Source organism: Olea europaea, unplaced genomic scaffold (genome assembly GCF_002742605.1).
Source record: "Olea europaea var. sylvestris unplaced genomic scaffold, O_europaea_v1 scaffold1344, whole genome shotgun sequence".
NCBI lineage: Eukaryota > Viridiplantae > Streptophyta > Magnoliopsida > Lamiales > Oleaceae > Olea > Olea europaea.
The window spans coordinates 30,336-54,701 of record NW_019230931.1 but is presented as its reverse complement, the minus strand read 5'-3'; the positions used below and the strand labels follow the sequence as shown (position 1 = coordinate 54,701).

Genomic DNA, 24,366 nt, shown 5'->3' with positions numbered 1-24,366 from the left:
TATTCATACACGAAGTCCCATAAGACAATATGGAGTCCTTTTGGCTCAGTTGTTTAACCCAGTTAGTTTCAATATGTTCCTTTTAGAGCTTGAGGTTTTTTGCCCTAATCGTTGTGCCAAAAGATGCCTAATATATTCCTCAATTGTTGTTCAAACATAAGAGATTCGGTCTAAAATCTTAATCCTTGCTCGAGAAAGAAAATTCCCTAGGCAACAAATACCTACATCTTTAGTCCGGAGAAAATATGAAACGAACTTTATAAATGAATAAAAGGCTTGATTATAATATTATTAACTGATAACCATAGGCCATGAGTGCATTATACACACTTATTCATTTTTATAATAAAATAAGTTAAACAACTCTCCATTATTATTTTAGTTAGTGCTTATCCATAATAATAATAATAATGACAACAGCTATCAAATAACAAATTAACAATTTTACATTTATCATTTAGTTTGAATTTAACAATTTTATCACTCTAAGATTTCCTGGTCTTTTTATCACTCATTTGATCCTCATCATTTCTGTTGCTAAATTGTGTAATGTCTCTAAAATCCTCTCGTAAACTGTGTTGGAACTGAAGGCACAATTTGATTTGAAAAATTGAGAGCTGCAATGGATATTAGTTTTGATGAAGAAGTCAACAATGATTTATATCTTCATTCTTGCGAAGAAATGTCACCTCTGCGTGTGTGTGTGTGTAAGAGCAATTCAAGTGCTTTTCATACAATATGGGTTGTGTCTAAGCCTATGATGAATTGAAGGTTTCTTCAAATTGTTGCGATGATCTAATCATGAATGAGATGATCGGACTTTCACCAATCAATGAATTCATTTGTTAAATTTTGGTGTTATTTTTTGTTTTTGTATTGTTTGGATTTGATGTGTTATATTTGGTGAGGATGAGGTATTCAATAGTGAAATGATCAATCTGTTCTTGAACTCATTTGTCAATTTTGGTATCAAATTTTCTATTTTTGTTGTTTTGTTTGGATTTGGTGGGGGTGTAATTGATGAACGAGAATTAATGAGAGATGAGTGTACAGAAGTTGTCACCATTTATTGATAGTAAAGTGATAGTGGAAGAGAAGTCTTGATACCATGAAGAAAATATGAAAAGAATTTTAAAAATAAATAAAAAAACTTGATTATAATATTATTGATTGATTTCCATAGGTTATGAGCACTTAGCACACATTTATTTCTATTTCTAATAAAATAAGTTTACCAGCTCTCCATCATTATTTTAGCTAGTGTTTATCCAAAAAAATAGATAACAATTATCAAATAACAAATTAACTACTTTACATTTATTCTTTGGTTTAAATTTGACAATCTTATCACTTCAAGATTTTTTGATTTTATTATCACTCCTCTGAACCCATCACTTCTGTTGTCAAGTTGTTTGAAGTTTCTAACATAGTTTCCTCTTGCTCAAGGAAGAACAATTAACATATTTTTCATTCTCAACCTATACATATACTCTCTTTTTCCTTCAATCTTCTTCAAAATACTGTCCAAGCTTGGCTGTTCCCTATAACATTAAAAAAGGAATAAAAGTCAATAAAAACATGTTCAAAAAAATTTACAACTATATGTTAGGGCTTTGTGACAAGGTTATTTTGATATAAAATTTAGCATATTTTGATAAAAGTTGGTGAGATGTATGGTTGAAAAAATAATAAGCCCATGTTTGATAAAAATTAAAATCAAAATCAAAATCAACTAATTTTAATTACATATTTTATGGGATTCACAACATTTCAACCGCACATCTTATTAACTTCTATCAAAATTTACTAAAAATTAAATTTTAATCCTCACCAAACAGGGGATAAAAGTCGTAAATTTTAACCGTTTCGCCCCTATTAAATTAAATTTCATTTTTCTCTTTCCTATGTTTAATCATACAATCTTTCACAAAATAATAGGGAAAATTAGTTTGTACAAAAATGGGTGTGACAGAAATGCTACAGATCTCTCACATTGGGAGTGGACCCTATGTGAATAAAATAGTGCAAAAAAACCCCACCCCGACTATGTCTTATCTGTACAAATTCCGTCTTCTATACACGTAGCGGGATTGAAAATAATATTATATATAAATCGAAAAAAATTTCTTCTTTTTCAACCACTCATTTAAAAATAATAATATTCTACCCATTTTAATTTGGAAAAATGGGGGCCAAATGGGGGCGAAATATGTGTTTTAAATTTAAAGTTTCATTAGTTAAAAAAATTAAAAAAATTTAGCAAAATTTTATTAAACTATCATTCATTCATGCTTATCGATTACCATATCTTTTATATATTTTCATAGAGTTGAGTTGCATTTCCAACCAAAGAACTTATTTTATTCATGACACATGCACTTCTCAAATTAAAATCACACGTCGTGTCTTATTTTATTGATGATGTAAATTAAAGAAGCAAACACATAGAAGGATGCGGATAAACTAGAACTCTTGAGGTCATTTCCCAGATTTGGTCATCATAAGCGCCTGAGAATATCTGGTTCATAATACATAATTATGCCGACTGCTACGAAATATTTTGCGGCAATTTGCTAGGAATCAAACTCAATCTTGATACCATTTATTTTCACAGGATTAATGCTTTTCGGCACCAATGTCACCAGTACCTGGTCATAATCCCCAGCTCCTAATTCCTCCAACACTTCAGAAATCCTAAATCGTTTATTTGTCTTCACATTCATCCGGTGTCCATGGGGCAAATTGCTGAAACTCCCCAAAAACTCCGTATTGTCTGGATGAGAAGCATTCACATCGTCTTCATTAATGCACACATTGAATTTTACGTAATTTCCTTTATCATATTCTATTCCCTCAATAACGAGTATCTCCTCTGATGATCCACTTCCCGACCTCTTTGGTCGTTTGACAATCACGTTTATGGGTTTGTCCAATGTTGTTGGGAAAACCTGATCAGGGTCGGGTGCAGAAGGCAAGGATTTTGCTTTTGCCCGAGGTTTTGGCTTTGCACTCGCATCGAGCCATGGAATGGGCACGTCTTCATATGTATATCCAAGTTTTGTGTTATCGAGACAATCTTGAATTTTCACCCTTACAGGCTTTGCTTCCTCATTGTAGAATATGAAGTAGGCATTTAACCAATCCGGGTCTGTAAAATTGGTTCCTTTGAGTTGATTCAGCCATATGGTCCACATCCGATCCACATTTGTATGGTGAGCAAAGAAAATTGGGTCTCGAGCGGCAGCGTAGAAGGTACCCATGTCGATTGGATTGTTAGGGTCAACTACGGTTCCGGTCCAAGTATGCACGTGATTATGAGGTGTTTGCTCAATTTGACCGGCGCCATTGAGCGTGGTGATATCATCACCCGCCCTATAAGGGTTTCCGAAGAAATCAGTTGGAGTCTTTGATTGGGTAATCATTTGGGTATGCATTATGGCAAGATTGTATTTGATCTGAACTTCCGGGTCTACCGTTACATCGCCGTCGGACCATTCTAGATTGATCACTGCCGGTGGCAAGTGGTCCGGGTTGCGAAGGCAGTCGTAAAGAGGTGTCGTGACACCAGAATTGTACATTGGTGGAATTTGCATTCCTCCTGGAGCATCCCAGTTCCAAAATGGTAAAGCAAAAGTATCATCATCAATCAAATTTTGGCAGATTTTCTCGAAAAAATACACGTACCATCTATGCCAGGGGAAAAACAGCCAAGAATTATGGATTTCATATAAAAGCTTTGAATTTCCTTTTTGAGTGTAACCTCCGTCGCAGTAGGCGCAATGGACATTTGCTTGTTGCCGAAAATTGCGTGGATCAGTCGGAGAAAGGTTCCTCATTTTCTGAATGGCCGCCGAATACTTCTTGTAGTAATCTGAATCAACAGTGACTGACTGAGCATTCATTCGAGTGCGGACAGTGGTGGCCGAAGGGACATAATCCTTAATCCCAGCGGTGGCCGGAGGGCAGCAGTTGATGGGTGTTCGGTCGGGTTGTGTGGCTTCAATGCAATCTTTGTAGTCAGGGAGCGCTGGCTTAGCTAAGGCCATTGAATTTGTAGCAAGACTTGTGCCATATAGCCCGCCTAAGCCGAGAAGAACATCTCTCCTGTCAAGCTTCCCTGGAAAATTTTCGCCATTTTTGGAGGTGGCTTCAGGTCTGTGTTCACCAATTTTGGCTTTGAATATAACTTTTACGAGAGGGTGTTTTCTTCTGTTATTGCAAAAGGGAGATTTCCTGGTAGAGAAGGAAGAAGAATAGGGAATGCAATTAGTTGCAGATGCCATTGACCAAAGAGAAGCCATCTACGTCTAATTTGCAGAAGTACCACCATACTCCCTCCATTTATATATTATTTCATGAGTAACAAAAGAAAATCACAATTTAAATTTGAACTGATCGCAATTTTTTTAATTACTTTTTTATCACAAAAAGTTGACTTTATTTTGCAAGTTTTATATTATGATAGATAGATAATAGGGGATTGGGATTAGGTATATGCATTTAAAGTATAAAAATTCGTCAATCATGCACAGTAAATGGATAACTTTTACTTTTTGGATGAAATACGTGAGTGAAAAATACTAAAACCAAGTGCTTATCTTGGCACAAACTAAGACAAGTAATTAACAAGAAAAAAACTGCTACTTAGACCTGTCATAAGCTAGAGTTCATGTAACACCGGTGTAATCAATAAATTTTGAGAAACAAAATTAAGAATCTTTCATCAAGTGAATGGTTTGAAGAGAAACTACAATTAGAGAACTAATATTTATTGTCCATCGATTTAGAGTTGACTATATGAATCGTCTTCCATCGTTTCACTATTAGTTTGATTAAGTTCATTATTAGATATTGTGAAAGATATAAATAAATTACATATTAAACGATCAAGTTCAATGCTTGTCTGATAAAAATTTAATAAAGTTTGATCAACGTTTTAATTGATCAAACTTAATTTAAACCACTCATTTCATAGGTTACAAAACTTTTATCAACTTTGCAATTCCTCATTTCAACAATATTCATCAAAATCTATTAAACTTTTTATAAAAAAAAAAAATTCAAACAACCTCCAAATATTTAATATGCCAACATTCCACATGCTCTGGCAGTTTATGAAGGAAGTCATTGCACACTAGTGCTGTATTAGGCTAAATCATATTCATTGCCAGTAAACCTGTTGTTAGATTATTTTTCATCCAGGTGATCAATTCCATATAAATATCGATGACCAGACAAAATTTCACAGTAGGACAACGCTATCGTGAGTACACCACATTTTCATAGAAAAAAATGTATACATAATAAATGAGTAATAGTTATTAATTTGTACAATTTAGGTATAATCTGACCAACAACGATGTCAAGACCGAGGTTAGAGAAATCCTCGAGCCGCCCCCTTGGACCAAATTAAACAATTTATTAAGTTATAATTGTTTTTGAGTGAGGGCAACCAAGCTTACAGACGTGAAAATTTTATTATTGTCCCCAAGCAAGTGTGAAAATGACCTGGTTTGTTATAAATTAATGAGGCAACCTTAACATGATTGGTAACTCTAAGTATTGTTTAGTGTAAATTATTTCTATCAAAAATAGTTTTAGTTTTTCCAAAAGATTTGAGGTGTTTGATTATGTCAAAGGAAACTCATTAATTTTCAAGGTAATAATCTTAAATAATTTTTTTTATAAACACACTTGTCGAATTAAAATGCATAGGAATTATTATTGTAATTGCTGAAGGTGTTTGGTCTTTTTCCTTCTATTTTCTTTTCCTTGTTACCAAGCAAGAGTAAAGAATTATGTATAAAAATTTTTAGCATTCTTTTTCAATCTTTTACATTCTTTTGCACGTTCAATTCTAACATTTATTTCTTGAAAACAATATTTGCAACTTCTTATTTTTTGACCCCCACGATAACTAGTAAAGAAAACTTTCAAAAATTATGCGAAATTGTTGTGAGTAGATTCTCTTTATGTGATTATTTTCATACAAAAATCGATGACCAGCCAAAAATTTCAAAGTAGAATAATTGTCGTGATTGGCCACGGGAAAAATGTGTTCCCTATGCTCATTTTCCACATTTTCTAACCTATATTCTACACAGCCCCTATTTGATAAAGTTTGTTTTAGAGTATAACTGTATAAGTTGATGAAATTTTATTTTTAAATTTATTTTATATACTTTTAAACTATGTATTCATGAGTTTCACCAATTTATAATCTGAAAAAGCTTTACCAAATTGGGGCATAGATTAATAAACTTGAATAACGTTTTGTATGCAATGAATTTCGTATTTAGTTCTCAACTTTTGTTCAAAAATTGTTTTTCGTCACAATTTTATCTGCAATCTTCAATTAATTATTTCAAATAGTAATTTCCAATCAAATCGTCAAAAAGTTCTGTTTGTAGAGTGAGTTACCAAATGGTCATTGAACTTTGCACAAAGTTTCCACGAAGTCACTAAACTTCGAAATCACCCAATTTATCACTGAACTTTGCATAAAATTATTATGGGGTCACTGAATTTTAAAAATCACTCATTCATCACTGACCTTTGCAAAAGGTTTCCATGGGTAATTGAACTTTGTAAAAGGTTTCCGAGGGATCACTAATTTAGTGACCATTGGAAAACTTTTTACAAAGTTCAGTGATGAATTGAATAATTTTTAAAGTTCAGTATCCTCTTAAAAACCTTTTACAAAATTCAGTGACCATTTAAGTAGTTCATTCAAGTGGTGTAAGAAAACATTCCTACCCATAACTTTAAATAAACAAAAAAGAATAATATATAAAAATAAAAAAGAATAAACAGTGTCCTCAATTCACCCAACCCCTGATTTCGCCACACCCACCCTAAAACCTCGAGTAATTACTCAAATGGTCATTGAACTTTGAAAATCATCCAATTCATTATTGAACTTTGCAAAAGTTTTCCATGAGACCACTGAACTTTAAAAATCACTCAATTCATTACTGAACTTTGTAAAATGTTTCCTAGGGGTCATTAAATTAATCACCTAATTAGTAACCCCTAAGAAACCTTTTACAAAGTTCAGTAATTCCGTTGAAATCTTTTGCAAAGTTCAGTATTCCATAAAAACCTTTTGCAAAGTTCAATGACCATTTGAGTAATTCACTCCCGAAACCTCCAGCCACTAACTACCGTCCACCTTTTGCTTCGTAACCTTGGTGCGTTCTTGTGCTAACTAATTGAAGGTTTGGGAAAAGATTGAGACTAAAAAAGATTGGGGAAAAGATTTCAAATTTGAGTAAAGAGGACTATATATGCGAGTTTATCTTTTTATATTTATTGTGGCAATATATTAGTCAAAGAAAAGTACTTTTATACAAATTACACACTTTCAATTAGGCTATTATACTTTTTATGAGCATCGTCAATAACTCATGTATCAAAATTCTTTGATGTTAGAAAAATTGGAAAAAGTTCTTTTATATTAATTTCACACTTTCAACTATGCTATTATGCTTTCTAGTAACATCGTCAATAATTCTTGTATCGAAATTCTTTGATTTAAGAAAAATTGCAAAACTTACTTTTATAGAGTTGTTTACTTTCAAATAGGTTATTATACTTTCTAGTAATATTGTCAATAATTCTTGGATCGAATTGTTTGATTTTAGAAAAATTGCAACCTCTTTAAAGAAAGTAAGATAAGTATGCACTTTAACCTAATCAATGAGCTAACTTTTAAAATAAGTTTTATTATTTTAATACTCTCAATTTTGAAAAGTTTAAGATTTTCTACTGTTCATTTGATATGCGTGTGTCACAAATGATGTAACAAGTACAAACAAAATCATGACCTCACTCAAGAACTGACCTAGATGAAGAGGTAAGTCACTAGGTTAGTGATTCAATCGTGAACCCATGGTTCTTATCCGTTATAAGAAAAATTAAATGGATTATATAATGAATAAAACATGACAGTAGCCAAAGTTCAGTGAGCAAAGCAGTGCAACTTAAAGTATAGTGAATAAAACATGACAGTAGCCAAAGTTCAGTGAGCATTCAAACATTTAACTCCAATTATTATTCACTAGATGAATCTAAATTCTTTTCAATCTTTGCTCCAAAACTCAAGGAAATAATTGATTTTCAAGATTAAGTAAATTTAGGTTAGAAAAATTAAAGAAATTTGAAAATTGAAGCCTAAAGTGGTAATGGCATAGTTATCAAATCCGACCCGATCATTGATTAAAAAAAAAATCATCGGATCCCCAGTAAGTCCATAGTTCAACCAATAAATCATTGCTAGATTGTACTTTAAATTTTTCAAAACAAAAAGATAATTTGTGTGTGTATATATATATCCTCACAATTATTACAAACATTATACAGGTACCACAGTTGGTCACGGTTCTAATGTTTCATACAAGGAATCGTGGGTTTGAATCTCCCCCATGCAATATTGGACCAATTTGAAAATCAGTTCAATATGAACCGGTTTCGATTTCCAAAGAAAATCGTCTGGTTTAGGGTGGTAATAAATTGATTTGAGAGGCTCTTGATCGATTCATTTGTAAACAGTCCAAATATTGATGATCGGGCTGAATAATTGTTTACTTCAGTTCAACAAATATTACTTGAGAAAAATAAAATGAAGAGTTAAAATAAAGAGCATTGTTCGATTATATAAAAATTTGACTCTCTAAATTTAAGGATGCTCTTTGATATTACCAAATATTACTCCCGACGTATATAAACCCGAGGACTCTATTTCATCGATTTGTGTATCAGTATGCTCGGGATCTATGTGCTCGGGATGTATATCACTTGCCCGAGCTCTTGACCCAAAAGTTCGTTGAATGTCATTCGACGTGTCCTCGGGATTATGACCTCGGCATGTCCCCGACGTCAATGCCTTATCCAATGAGAAATTTATTCTGACTAAAACTCCTCAACCTATGTCTCCTATGTCCAGAAGAACTCTATTAAATAATTGGTATCCCAGTTATACCGCAATTCAAACTCCTATCTCGCGTAGGACTCATTGGTATAAGATTGCAAAATCAAGCTGTCCTATTACAAGTGCACTACAGAATCCTATTATGAACCCACCACCTACCTCTATTAATATGAAGCCCTTAATCATTATTTAGGTGCGTTTTACATAATTTTCAGTTCATAGCCTTACGCACAAATTCTCTCTCTGACTTAAGCATTGGAGGGGCGACGAGGACAAACCTCGACGCCTTTGTTTCAAGTATCGGAAGATCACGTTTGTGCTCGTCATCAGTCGTCCAGCTCGAAATTACTCAGGTACAATTTTTGGTAGCATCATTGGCGCCGTCTGTGGGAAACGCTACCAAAAGCCATGGTAAACACACGTTTAGGTCTTTCACCAGCAAGTTCATTCGCTCCAAACCAACCTCCTCTTGAGGATATCCCTGTTCCTCAAGAGGAATCATCAGAAATGCCAGAGCCCCAACCGGCAGTCGTCACTACCGGAGCCTTTGAAGAGCTCAGACAACAGGTCGCCACACTGACTCGCTGCGAAGTTAAAGAAATTCACATCCGTCATCCACACTCGGCCTCGAGATCAGTGACCATGGAGTCCGGGGAACTCGCTAGGATTATTCAAGAAGAAATTACGGCGGGCCTACTTTAGGGCAACAAAGGGTCAGCAAGATTCAGTCCCAACACTCCCTTTACTTCCGAGATATTGACATTCTCCTTGCTAGACAGATTTAAATATCCTAAGATCAAAGAATATGACGGGACCATCGATCCAATCAATCATCTTAACGTATACACGAACGTCATGAATCTACAGGTCGCACTGGATCAGGTGATGTGCAAGGCCTTCCCGCAAACTTTGACGAATGCTGCTAGGGATTGGTCCTCAACCTTAGAGCCCAACTCCATAGCCTCATTCTTGGATTTGGCGGACAAGTTCTCTGCTTTCTTCGCAAGCAGTAAACGCATCAGGAAGACAGCGGCTTCCCTCATGCAACTTAGACAAGGGAAAAATGAGACCCTACGTGATTTCATGACCAGGTTCAAAAAGGAAAGACTTGAGATTCCCGACCTACATATAACTGCAGTAGTTTCTGTCTTCACATATGCCATAAAGTGTGAGGCTTTCAAGATGTCTTTATCTAAAACTCCGCCAAAGATAGTGACCGAGCTTCTTGTCTGAGCCGAGACGTACATAAATATGGAGGAAACACTGAACCCGAGAAAGGTTGGACCATCCCATGATAGGGTCGACCATAAACGACAGCTGACCCGAACCCCTGTCAAGAACCACCTCAGAGAAAACAGAGACAGGAGGTTCCCCTGACGTCATTCATGCGTTTAAATACATCAAAAACAAATATACTAATGGAGATCAAGGATATGAAGGAACTCAAATGGCTTGTCAGAATGAGGTCACCACCCGAATCCAGGGACATGAATACGTACTGTGAGTTCCATCGAGATCATGGGCATACCATGGAAAATTGTAAGGCCCTGCAACGGGAGATTGATACCCTTATTAAAAGAGGACTCCTGAGTTCCTACGTCGGTAATGACAAACGCCCGAGGAACGATCGTGGTAGGGAAAGAGCCCCTGAAGCAAAAAGGGATGGTCAACCCACTGCTGGAACCATCAATATCATCATTGGGGGTATTGCCTCCGGAGGAGACTCGAATAGTGGGAGAAAACAATATGCCCGACAATATGCCTTGGCCTCTGGGATGTCTCATGGAAAGTTGGAGGATATTATTTTTGGAACCAGGGACTTGGAAGGTGTATCACTTCCACACGATGACGCCTTGGTCATCTTAGCAATTGTGGCCAATTTTGAAGTAAAGAGAATCTTGGTTGACAATGGGAGTGCGACCAATATACTTTCACAAGAGGCTTTTGCCAAAATGGGAATCTCATCTCAGCAGCTCAAAGCGGTTAAAACTCTTCTCCAGGGGTTTGTGGGAGGAGTCATCACTCCAGAGGGTGTCGTCGAGCTTCCTCTAACTTTGCGTTCTGGCCAGAAACAGGTTACGAAGATGACATCTTTTCAAGTGGTACGTGTCTCAATGGCCTATAACGCTATTCTGGGAAGACCACTCCTGAACAAGATCAAAGCCATTGTGTCTACTTTCCACCTAGCCATGAAGTTTCCAACAAGTAATGGACAGCTGCTAGACAATGCTATGTTGCTAGCGTTCGAGAAATAAATAACGATGTCATGCAAATCTCGAGGATGGAGCCGGAGATCGGGCAACAAGTCAGACTTGCTCCTGTCGAAGAATTGATGGAAATCGAGCTCGAGCATGATAAGAAGGTGACGATTGGTCGGGATCTTGACGTCACACTAAAGATAGAACTTATTGGTTGTTTATCTCGCAATATTGACGTTTTTGCCTGGAAGGTTGAGGATATGCCAGGGATAGACCCCAAAATTGCAGTTCACAGGCTTAACGTTAGCCCAGGGGCCAGACCAGTAAAGCAGAGGAAAAGACAGTTTGCCTCAGAACATCGAGAGGTCATTCGCGAAGAAATAAACAAACTCGTCAGTGCTCAATTCATTTGGGAGGTCCAATATCCCGATTGGCTTGCCAATGTTGTTTAGTAAAGAAGGCCAATGGTAAGTGGAGAGTCTGTATTAACTTCACAGATCTTAACAAAGCATGTCCAAAGGACAGTTATCCCATACCACGGATTGACAACTTCGTGGATAGCACATCTGGACATGAGCTATACAGCTTCTTGGATGCATTTTCTAGTTATCATCAAATCCTCATGGCTGAGGAAGATCAAGAAATGACGTCATTCATGGCCGATTCCGCCATTTACTGTTATAAGGTCATGCCTTTCAGTTTGAAGAATGCAGGGGGAACATACAAAAGGCTCATCAACAAAGTCTTTACTAACTTAATTGGAAGGAATGTGGAGGCGTAAGTTGATGACATGGTGGTCAAGAGCAAACAGGTGGACCAGCATATTTCAGATCTTGAAGGGGTTTTCGACACCTTGCGAAAGTACAGAATGAAGTTGAACCCCACAAAATGTGCATTTGGCGTAGCCTCGGGCAAGTTCTTGGGCTTTATGATCACTCACTCGGGGATAGAGGCTAACCCTGACAAAATACAAGCCTTGGCATCTATGGAATTACCAAGGAACAAGAAAGAGGTACAGAGGTTGACTGGTAGAATAGCAACCTTGAACAGGTTCATGTCCTGAGCATCAGACAGGTGCTATCCCTTCTTTAAAATCCTCAGAGGAAACTAAGGCTTTGATTGGAGTGAAGACCGTGAGAAAGCTTTTCAGGAGCTCAAGCAAACATTGGCATCTCCTCCTATTCTCACTAGGCCTGAGCCTGGTGACACCTTATTTTTGTACTTGGCCGTATCTCAAAATGCGATCAGTGGGGTCTTGGTGGAAAGAGGTTAACAGAGTCCAACAACCTATCTACTATGTAAGCAATACCGACGTCGGGATAATTTTACCGTCAAGGTGTTAAACTATCCTGTATTCACCACTATCCTCGGCATTATGACTTGCTTAAAGTCGAATTATTTCTTCTCAATCGTCGAGATGATTAGTCGTTGGGATAATTAATCTTCTTAGTCATCGGGATAATTAATCTTCTTAGTCGTCAGGATAATTAATCTTCTTTGTCGTCGAGATAATTAATTCTTCTCAGTCGTCGGGATATTAATTAACAAAAGTTCGACGCATATGTTGATGAAATAAAAATACCTCGATAATAAAAAATGAGCTCGGTAAAAAAGAAAAACTATTTCCCTTAAGATTGGGCATTTTACATCAAAAATTACAAATCAAAATAAATACTTAGGGATTGATCAAATTTAGGCGTCGGTGTTCTGATTGCTTTGGCCTTCCTCGACATCATCACCCTCAATATCGACGTCTTCATCCCCAGCATTCTCTTCAGACTTAGAAAGCTGAAGGTCGTCAGCTACCTCGGGGATTGACTTCAAATCCTCAGGGCGAGCATCTGGCCTCAGGCGAATGAAAGCTTGAGCTTCCTTCAAGGCACGAAAGTATGAACCCATAGCATACTCCCCCTTCAACTCGTTGAAGGCGTTAGACTTCTTAAAGTCCTCGACCGCATCATCCTGAGCATTGGCCAACTTTGCATCCACTTCTTTTTGAGTGCGCTCGAGCTCGAGTTTAAGGTGCTCAGCCTCGTCCTTCGCATTACCGACCTCATCCTGAGCATTGCGAAGATCATTTCTCATCTGCTCGTGCTCCCTCATCAGCTGAGCACGTTCCTCCTCGAGGTCAGCGATCCTCAGATCCCGAGCAGAAACGGCACCCTCGAGGTCGGCCATTTTTGAAGACTCGTCTTTCCCTTTTAAGGAAAGACCTCGAGCTATGCTCAATGTCTGGAAAAAATAGTGCTGGCAACTTAACCTCGGGAAGTAAAGATTACAAAAAATAATAAAAATAAAAATAAAAACTGTCAACGGTCTTACCTTCAAGGTCATAGCCTCGAGAGCCCTCAAGCCATTGCTCAAATCGATGTCTGCCCGGTACTTATCAACAATGTTGAGCACGGACTGACACCGGGAGCATCCCTCGGGATTAGCAGGGCCCGGTGGCAGGCATTCATCCTCAATGTCGACCACGTCAATAGGTCCTCGAGGACGAGACTCTCGAGGAGTCCCCAAAAGATCCTGTTGCTGAGTTCCCGTCCTCCCTACTCCCGGGGACGGTCCTCGGGGCCTTGACGATTCACCGGGCCCACTGGTCTGCTTTTTAAGCCTCGAATCCCGAGGTCTCTTTTGGCCCCTCCTCTGACCTGGAGCCTGAGCCTGGGGAGCCTTAGACTTTTTGCTAACTGCCTGACGAAGGGCACTTGGGTTAAATGTCATTTATGCAAAAATGACATGTTATTAGCATGAGCATTAATAAAAATATAGGTCGGGAAATTAAAGCGTTAAAATCACGTATCCTACCCTCGATGCCTTTCATGTTCGCAAGCTCGAGGATATCATCCCCGAGGATATCATCCAAGTTATAAACAAGGGGCTTGAGCTCCTCTAGCATTTGCCTATGCCTCTCCAACGACTCAAAATACGCCTGACCCCCACAAAACCTAGCGGTATCGAGCACCCCCCACCAAGGACTAAAGGGGACGTCGGGATCGTGAGGTATAGCATAAAACCACTTATCTTTCCACCCTTTACGGGAGCTAGGCATCCTCGGGATTCTAACCCTCATCGGGTTGAGAGATAGGCAAAACAAGAGTACTGGGGGAGTTGTTTTAGGTTGAAGACCATCCTACATAAGTTGTCATACGGGATAATCACGAGGTATCTACAAGCAATAAAAAAATATGTCAACATCCTCCACCCGTTCGGCACTAATTGCCCCGGACTCATATTATGCTCGGTCAAAAGTGTGAGGAAAAAAGGATGCAGTGGCCACCTAAATCCCCCCTTCAGATAATCTTTAAAAATGACAAACTCTCCTTCCCGAGCAATAGCTACCCTATCCTCATCCTCGGGAGATCTAATATCACAGTTCGGCATTAGTCCGAACTTCCTAGCAGTCACCACTGCTAAGTGCTCCTTAAACCTACATGGTTGGCTGGGGTATACTAACGGTGTCGAGATATCCTGAGCTCGAGGATTAGCACTTATGGAGATGGCCATAGGTATTATTGACTGCCCTAAGTCCTCGGTTGGGGTTCCTGAACTCGAGGACGACGTATCACTATCACTGCTCGACATCCTATCTTAAATTTAGACTTTTCTAAAAACAAACAACTTAAAGTCTAGAGGACTCACCTTATCCCGACGACTCCAACAAGGTTTACTAATAGTGAAAAAGTAAAAAATGAATAGGAAATGAGGCTTATATAGGGAAACATGGGTGGGAGGCCAAAGGTCGCATCCTGAACCGTTTGATCATGCCACGTGTCCTACATCCCAAGGTCTAAAAGTTACACCGCCTTTGTACTAAGGCTGGCGTCATTACCACATCTGACGTCAGCCCTCACGAATCCTTCCTCTGCAATGAATTGTCGGGGATATTATACCGAGGACTGTAATTTTGATCTTTTGCACCTATCCTCATGCATATAATTGAGCACAGGTGCATGGGGGTCAGTGATATTACCAAATATTACTCCCGATGTTTATAAACCTGAGGAATCTATTTCGTCGATTTGTGTATCAATATGCTCGGGATCTATGTGCTCGGGATGTCTATCACATGCCCGAGCTCTTGACCCAAAAGTTCGTTGAACGTCATTCGACGTGTCCTCGGGATTATGACCTCGGCATGTCCCCGACGTCAACGCCTTATCCAATGAGAAATTTATTCTGACTAAAACTCCTCAACCTGTGTCTCCTATGCCCAGAAGAACTCTATTAAATAATTGGTATCCCAGTTATACCGCAATTCAAACTCCTATCTCGCGTAGGACTCATTGGTATAAGATTGCAAAATCAAGCTGTCCGATTACAAGTACACTACAGAATCCTATTATGAACACACCACCTACCTTTATATATACGAAGCCCTTAATCATTATTCAGGTGCGTTTTACGTCATTTTCAGTTCATAGCCTTACGCACAAATTCTCTCTCTGACTTAAGTATCGGAGGGGCGACGAGGACACACCTCGACGCCTTTGTTTCAGGTATCGAAAGATCACGTTTGTGCTCGTCATTAGTCGTCCAACTCGGAATTACTCAAGTACGATTTTTGATAGCATCACTCTTTATAATGCATAGAGCACTCTTTAAATAAAGAGTCTTTTGATGATGTTCTAAGTATTGTAATTAAAATTTGAAAATTTTCAATTAGCAACAACACCCTCAATTAATGTGTTCAGTTGATTTTTTTTAAATAAAAATATAGTGTATATTTTGATTTTTTATCCGATCGATAGCATAATGGTCTAACGGAGTGACCTAGACCAATTTGATGGTCAGGTCACACATTTTCTAATTAAATTGTAGGTCCATCCAAATTTTAAAAACTAATTGAAACTATCACAACCCTATTCATCATGGCCTTCCTGTAAGTGTTATACCCTAAATCCAATTAACTTTGGACATAAATACTTTTGATATATAATTAAGGCTATTTAATGGCAGATCTGTTATTTAATCAATAGACAATTAAATAAATAATAGAGTTCGTAGATTCAAATCTTCGTAATTTTTTAATCACAAGGAGTTGTGATTGTGAGATACAAATTATATATGATTGAATCTTAAATCGTCCGTGGTCATAAGTAATAACGAGATACGGATATCGTTATTACAGATAGACCATCACGTGTGTCATTTCTTACTCGTGAAGTAAGTAGCTGATCTCACAAGTTAAAGTGTGGTAACACTTAAATGAACACGTGGATATTTTGTTATAGAACAAAATATTGGAGACCCGCCGAGAGATTCCACATGGATAACTATTTGAGTGTCTGTGGTTAATCTCCAACGTTCGGTAGTGGAATTGGTCATTTGATTTGAGGTTGTCATGGTACCTTATATGAGGACAGTCATACTTTGGCGGTGTTAGATGTTGCTCTGCAAAAGACCACCAATACGACAACGTTCGGGTACGTCAAGAATCATATGAAGGTTGTGATTGACCAATAAAGGATTCGCCACTCTTAGATAGTAGAAGATTATGATCTGCATTACATTCAATTAAGTCGATGATGAAATCTTTGACAAGGTGTTCTCATAAGTCGAAAATGAGTTTTCGACTTATATTGACTTAATAGTGGAGTGAAAGATATGATCGATAATTGAGATTGACACACTTCCATATCTCGTAATTGATCGGATCATATTGACGAAGGGATTATAGTTTCACGGTAAACGAACGAGTTTGGTTTTGTCATACCACCTGACATTTTTCGTCACATGTATTGCCCTGACACATTGTTAGATGTCAATTTGGGACAGCGAGTGTGAATTGAAAATAAATTAAAAGGATGTTTTAATTTATCAATTTTGATTAGATCAAAATAATATTTCACGTCGTTAGGTATCGTGATTGGGAACCTGATGGGTTGCACACAAAAGAGAATTGGAAGATTGCAATTTGTCAATTAATTAATTTGACAATCGTTTGATAAATCGTTTGATAAATTAATTAATTGGGTTGGTTATTTATATGCCTGAATTAATTAATTGGATTAATTAATTTATGGACCGAATTTAATTAAATGGATTAATTAAATATTGGACCGGACCAGATCAGGCCCGTTTGGGCTTATACAAATACATGGTTAGGGTGTTCAATCCATATGATTTTTCTCATAATTTCTTGCTAGCACAAGAGGAGAAAACCCTGGTAGCTGCAATTTGTTCTCTATGTGGATCATCGTTAGAAGTTGGACAATTGGACAGCTGTGGGTGGCGAATCAAAATTGCTGAAACGAAAAGAATAGCAAAGAAGTGTGCAGATTTGGAAAATGTACAATCTTTTCACAGTTTCTATCTAATCACAAAGGTGAATCCTGGTGGAAATCGAAAATTGTTTTAATTTCTACTGCACATGTTAAGTAGATTCCCAACAGTGGTATCAGAGCCTACTTTGTATTTGTTAGAAATTGCTTTGCATGTTGGAACAATTAAAAGTTAATTGTGTTTTCTTGTTTTTGCAATTAGGAATAAATTTTCATGGTCAAAATTTGATTTTGAATGGAAAACATTTTTCTGGGTTGAAATAATCCGACGAGGAGCGACAGCGAGCGGCGTTACCACTCCTCGTAGCTACAGAAACATGAAGTCGCCCCGGGTGACTTCTTGTTGTGAAAGGGAAGGGTCGCCGCCCCTATGAAGCTAAGAAAACGGGAGAAAAAAAATTGGTTTCTAAGGTTTACTGTCGGTTTGGGTGATTGGAGTTGGGGGCTTTACATGCAATTTATGAAATGTAAGCCCCTAGTTGCAATTAAAACTGAAGGGTCATATTGCAAATTTTAAAAGAGGGACCTCTCTGCAATTTATGAAATGTAAAGGGGCTAGCTACAATTAAACGAGAAGGGTTTCTTTGCAATTTTAATTGGTGGACCTATCATGCAATTAAGTTAATTGAAGGACCACCTTTTAATTTTAAACTTGGGTCAATTTGCAAATTTCAAAATGGATTTTAAATTTGAATATTAAATGAGTTTTTAAAATGTATTTTAGTGGGTTTGACCTATAAATTTGATTTTGACCCAAAGTAAAAATTTTATTTAAAATTGGTGACTTTAATATTTTCATTAAAATATGATTTTAACTTAAATATTAAACTTTGACCCTATATTGAATTTTATTTTATTTAGGAGTGTTATCCTAAATTAAAATATTGATTCAATTTAAATTAAAGTTTTACTTTAATTTAAAACTTAATTAAAATTTGATTTTAATTAATTATTCACCCGAATATATTCTAGAAATTAGAATTGGATTCTAATTTGACATTTAATTAAAATTTGGTTTTAATTAATTTGCCCTGCCCTAAAATTTGTTTCAGTCAGAGTTGGACTCTAATTTGGTATTTAATTAAAATTTTGATTTTAATTAAATTAATTCGCCCTAAATATTGGAATTAGAGTTAGACTCTAATTTTGTTATTTAATTAAAATTTGATTTTAATTAAATTCAACCACCTTAAAATTTGAAATTAGAGTTTGACTCTAATTTGATATTTAATAAAAATTTGATTTTAATTAAATTATCCCGCCCTATAATTATGGAATTAGAGTTTGATTCTAATTCAGTATTTAATTAAAATTTGATTTTAATTAAATAAGCCCGCTAATTAAATAATTAATTAATATGACTAATTAATTATTTAATTGTTCCAATCCATTTGTCTGAAAGAGTTTAGACGATCTTAATTGTTAGAAATTTGGAAAGTGTTAGCATATAATATTAGTTATTATATATACATACATTTATGTGATGAATGTATTATTAGTGGACGATTATGGACTCGATCATATGGATGTGTTGAATGGTTAATTTTTATTTTTGTCATTTTGTGGGCCTGCGAGCTCTTAATTGTTTTGGGCCTACGAGCCCGTTATTATTATCGTTTTATGAGTTTGCGAACTCTTAATCGTTTTGGACGTACGAGTCCGTTATTCTTATTGTTGCTATGGGCCTGCGAATCCAATTTCATTTAGGCCTGCGTACCAACTAGTATAGGATATAGGTTACAACTGGACTAATTGAAGAAACAAGAAGAGGGGGAGACCATGGAGATGGTGCATTGATACTGTTCAATGCTATAACCACTAGGAGTTGACCAACCAGTCTTCCTTATGGTTCGGGAAGACTAGATAGTAAAAGTCCATGATCGTCCATACTATTATATTATGTTATATATATTTATTTGCATGGTAGATGTATAATAAAATATATATTATTGTTACAATGAAACATTTGAATGCAAAATCCCCCCATAAAATATTAAGTCACATTTATAATCGCCTTCCATTATTATAGTGAAAAATCAGAGTCCCAAATCATCTTAACTTGTCGAGTACACTCAAGACTGGTTTATTAGGGATATTGTTTGACACTATGAAATATTTGATTTTTCTGAATGACAGGTTTGACTTAACTAAACATTATCTTTTGTTGAGTATATTCAAGGAAATAAATTTTAGAGGCATGTTAAACCAACACATAAGATGTGTAAAGACAAAGAGTTGTCAGTTTAATGATCTGGGAGTTGTATGGAGATACAATTGATAATAGTATCTACCCAAATGTTATATTAAGGTTTGTTGTGTACACTCTAAGTCTTAGTATAATAGATGAGATCTCAGCCCATTAAGAGTCGAGCATGGACTCCATAAATTTATGTGAGAGGGTCATAAATTTGTATTAAACAGTGGGAGCATAATTAATTTAATAAAAGTCCATGTTAAATTAATTAAATGCATTTTATATATTATTCCTTTTCTTTTTGTCATTTATATTTATTGAATCGTGAGTAACCATGTGTATTTGAGAGGCATATTGGATGCCAACAACCAAATTAAATCTTCTTGATTGACACTACAATTTGAGAATTGTTCTCAAGCATGAGAAAGTTGGTTGTCCTTAAGTAGCCATATTCCAGAGACATCTGGTGATGACTCGATTGATGAAGATGTGGCTGCTATAATAAACGCAGTGATGACAATAGTACTGTAACGTATGTGATACCTGCAACTATGTCACTTGAGTTACAAAAGCAACTTTAGAGTATAGATGTTAACAAATAATTCTTCATTACAAAGAGTTGTATGATAATAATCATGTGTGGAAAGATATGAGACTTTCAAACAGCTATACCGATGCAAAGTGACAAAAGAATCTTCAGTCAATCCTCATGTACTGAAGATGATTGACATGAGAAGTGTCTCAACTGAATTCAATCATTGACTATGAACTAAATATTGACTTAGCTCTGCAATCTTTGTCATAGAGTTACTCATACTAATTATGAATTATAATATGAATAAGCTCGAATGCATACTCATTAAGTTGCTTGACATGCTTATGGCTGTTAAGTCCTTTATTAAAGTTGGTAGTGGGCAAACCATTGATTCCTCTAAGAGTTTTAAGAGGAAATCTAAAGGGATTTTGAGAAAGCACCCAATATGTTTAAGACAGTCTAAGCTAAGGACAATATAAATCTAATGACCTTTGGTTTCATTATAGAATGAAAGATCATTGGAAGGAATATTGCAAGGCTTACGTCTACTTCACGAGTTTCTTAGGTATTTGATACCAGATGTAAATCTCATATTTATACAAATATGGGGAACTAAATATTAACTTAGACCACTACGAAAGGGAGAAGTTGACCTACACATTGGAGATGAGCAAAGGTTGCTGCATTGCCTGTAGGAATATACTTCTTGCCATTGCATTTTGGTTTAGTATTGGAATTAGAGAAATGTCGCTTTATACCTACCATAACCGGAACATTAAAATGAATTTCATGTTCGGATATGAACTATTTTAATGTTAAGGACAATTGTTGTTCTTGTTTATCTTGATAAAGATTCTAATGACTATGGTAAATTACAAAACGACGTTTATATTCTTTAATACTAAGGATTCTATAATGAGTATAGAAATTATAAGGCATAAATGTGATAATCTAATTATTACCGAAATCTGGCATGACAGACTTTGTCATATAGATGAAATGCAATTCCAAAGTTACATAAAGATGTATACTCGGGATTAATTGATTTTGACAAGTACAAATTATGCATGTCTGGCATAATGACCAAATCTTCTTTTACTTGAAAATAAGAAAGGTTAGCATAATTACTGGTCTAATGCATAGTGATGCATATGGACTCATGTCAATTGATGTCAGGTAATGTTTCTCTTATTTCATCAATGATCATGTATACTTGATGAAACTCAAACATGAAACTCTTGAAAAGTTCAAGGGATTCAAACTAGAAGTAGAGAAACAAATAGGTAAAGATACCCACACATTAAGATTCGATTAAGTAAGAGTATCTTAAAGATAAAATCTAGATTATCTAAGAGAGAATGAGATTCTTTAGCAGTGGACTCCTCCACATACACTACAACATAGTGATGTATCTAAAAGGAGGAATCGTTAACTATTAGATATAATGCGATTAATAACAAGCCTTGCAAATCTCCCAAAATTGTTTTTGGGTGATGCATTGATTGCAGTGTGCAACACGCTAAATCATGTCTCATCTAATTTGGTTAACAGAACTCCATATGAGTTATGAAAAGGCAATAGTCCCAATTTATCTTATATGAAAGTTTGGGGCCATGACGCTTATTTGAAGTGCCTTGAATCGGATAAGTTTGACACTAAATCTGATAAATACGTATTTGTGGGGATATTCAATGTAGACATTTGAATATAAATTCTATTATCATAAAGAAAGTCTTTGTTTCACGACATATCATCTTCTTAGAGAAAATGTTTACTCTACGGGAGGACAGTGGGAGAAAAATAGAACTTGAAAGAGTTCAACGTCCACAGATATAGTTAACCAAGTAGATAAATCTGAGTTTGATCCCATATCTGATATGGAACACACTTTTGATCAGGAAGTAAAGACTCCTAAGGATATGTCAGCTCTATGTGAATCTAGTAGGATCATTCGACTTTCAAGAATGTGTGAATCCATGATTACTAATCAGGTATTACTGATCGAGGATAATGGTTGCACCAAAATAAAGTCAAGTGTTGACTTAAAAGAGACAGCAAGAGGCCATGAAACTCGAGATGAATTCGATGTATGTGAACAAGGTTTGAACCTTGGTCAAGCCTCCTGATGGAATAAAACCCATAAGTTTTTGTAAATAGTTTACAAGGAAAATGTCGATATGGATGGGAATATCCATATATATAAAGAAAGGCTAGAAGCAAAGGTTAAGTGTTGACCTTGGTAAAACCTTTCTCCTGTAGGCTTGCTAAAGTCCATTTGGATTTTGCTTGCAACAGTTGTATACCATGACTATAGGTTAAGAGAAGTCTCTTGGAGCTGAAATCTTCAATTTGATGAAAAAGTCAAAGTGTTTGATTTTATCAAATTTGAAGACGAATTATATGTTTACAAGAACATAGTGGTAGCATTGTCGTATTCCTAAAAGGAAACAACATTCCTATATTTCAATCGTTGAAATAAAGGTTGTCAATGGATTTATTCATGAACGATATTGGAGAAGCAACTTGATCTATAGAGATAGATCTAGAAAATTGCCTAACTCATCCCAATTTACATTGATGAAATCTTGAGAAGATTTCATATGGAGAAACTGGTTTAATCTTAAGCAGAATGTTGGAAAGGTTCCAAACATGAAGTAACCGTTGATTCAATAGTAGAAACCTAATACATGATTACTTTAGAAGTAGCAAAGAGTTGCAATATGGATCATGATGTTCATAAATGAACTTGGAGTAGTTCCTGATATTGTTGATCACATGTCATTGTATTGTGATAACAATCGAGCCATCGCGAAAGCGAAGGAACTAAGGTCTCATCAATGATCTAAACATGTATTAAGACGGTATAATCTCATCAGATAGATAATACATAGAAATGACGTAAAGAGAATAACAAATTCCCACATTTAATAATATTGCAGATCCACTGACAAAGAGTTGTCTAGCATAAACATGATCGTCATGTAGACTCTTATGATATTGGTTACATAAGTGATTGGATCTAGTGCAAGTGGGAGTTTGTAAGTGTTATGTCCTAGGTCCAATTAACCTTGGACATAAATACTTTTGATATATAATTAAGGCTATTTAATTGCAGATCTGTTATTTAATTAATAGACAATTAAATAAATAATAGAGTCCATAAATTCAAATCTTCATAATTTGTTAATCACAAGGAGTTGTGATTATGAGATACAAATTTTATATGATTGAATCTTAAATCGTCCGTGGTCGTAAGTAATAACGAGATACAGCTATCGTTATTACAGATAGACCATCACGTGTGGCATTTCTTACTCGTGAAGTAGGTAGCTGATCTCACAAGTTAAAGTGTAGTGACACTTAAATAAACACGTGAATGCTTTGTTATAGAACAAAATATTGGAGACCCGCCGAGAGATTCCACATGAATAACTATCTGAGTGTCTGTGGTTAATCTCTAACGTTCAGTAGTGGAATTGGTCCTTTGACTTGAGGTCGTCATGGTACCTTATATGAGGACAGTCATACTTTGGCGGTGTTGGATGTTGCTCTGCAAAGGGCCGCTAATACGACATTGTTCGGGTACGTCAAGAATCGTATCAAGGTTGTAATTGACCAATAAAGGATTCGTCACTCTTAGATAGTACGAGATTATGATCTGCGTTTCATTCAATTAAGCCCCCGTTTGAGCTCCATTATTTCTCATTACATTAAATTAAATTTTTCTCTCTCCTACTTTTAACCACACAATCTTCAATAAAATAATATTACACGTAAATCAAAAAATTTTCAACCATTCATTTTTAAAAAAATACTATTCATCTCATTATAATGTCAAATAATAGGGCTCAAACACACCCTAAGTCGATGATGAAATCCTTGCCAAGGTGTACTCATAAATCGAAAAGAAGTTTTCAACTTATATTGACTTAATAGTGGAGTGAAAGATATGATCGATAATCGAGATTGACATACTTCCATATCTCGTAATTGATCGGATCATATTGATGAAGGGATTATAGTTTCACGGTAAACGAACGAGTTTAGTTTTGTCATACTACCTGACATTTTCTATCACATGTATAGCCTTGACACATTGCTAAATGTCAATTTGGGACGGCGAGTGTGAATTGATGATAAATTAAAAGGATGTTCTAATTTATCAATTTTGATTAGATCAAAATAATATTTCACGTCGTTAGGTATCGTGATCGGGGACCTGATGGGTC

General features: G+C 36.0%; 2 protein-coding genes across 2 annotated transcripts; one reads left to right on the top strand and one right to left on the bottom strand.

The window, feature by feature from the left end:
- Positions 1-2,379: 2,379 nt before the first annotated feature.
- On the bottom strand, positions 2,380-4,389 carry LOC111375161 (polyphenol oxidase I, chloroplastic-like). The gene has a single exon (XM_022997954.1). The coding sequence runs from the start codon at positions 4,299-4,301 to the stop codon at positions 2,574-2,576; it is 1,728 nt and encodes a 575-aa protein (XP_022853722.1). The 5' UTR covers positions 4,302-4,389; the 3' UTR covers positions 2,380-2,573.
- A 5,958-nt stretch (positions 4,390-10,347) lies between these two features.
- On the top strand, positions 10,348-11,184 carry LOC111375157. The gene has a single exon (XM_022997949.1). The coding sequence runs from the start codon at positions 10,348-10,350 to the stop codon at positions 11,182-11,184; it is 837 nt and encodes a 278-aa protein (XP_022853717.1).
- Positions 11,185-24,366: the final 13,182 nt, after the last annotated feature.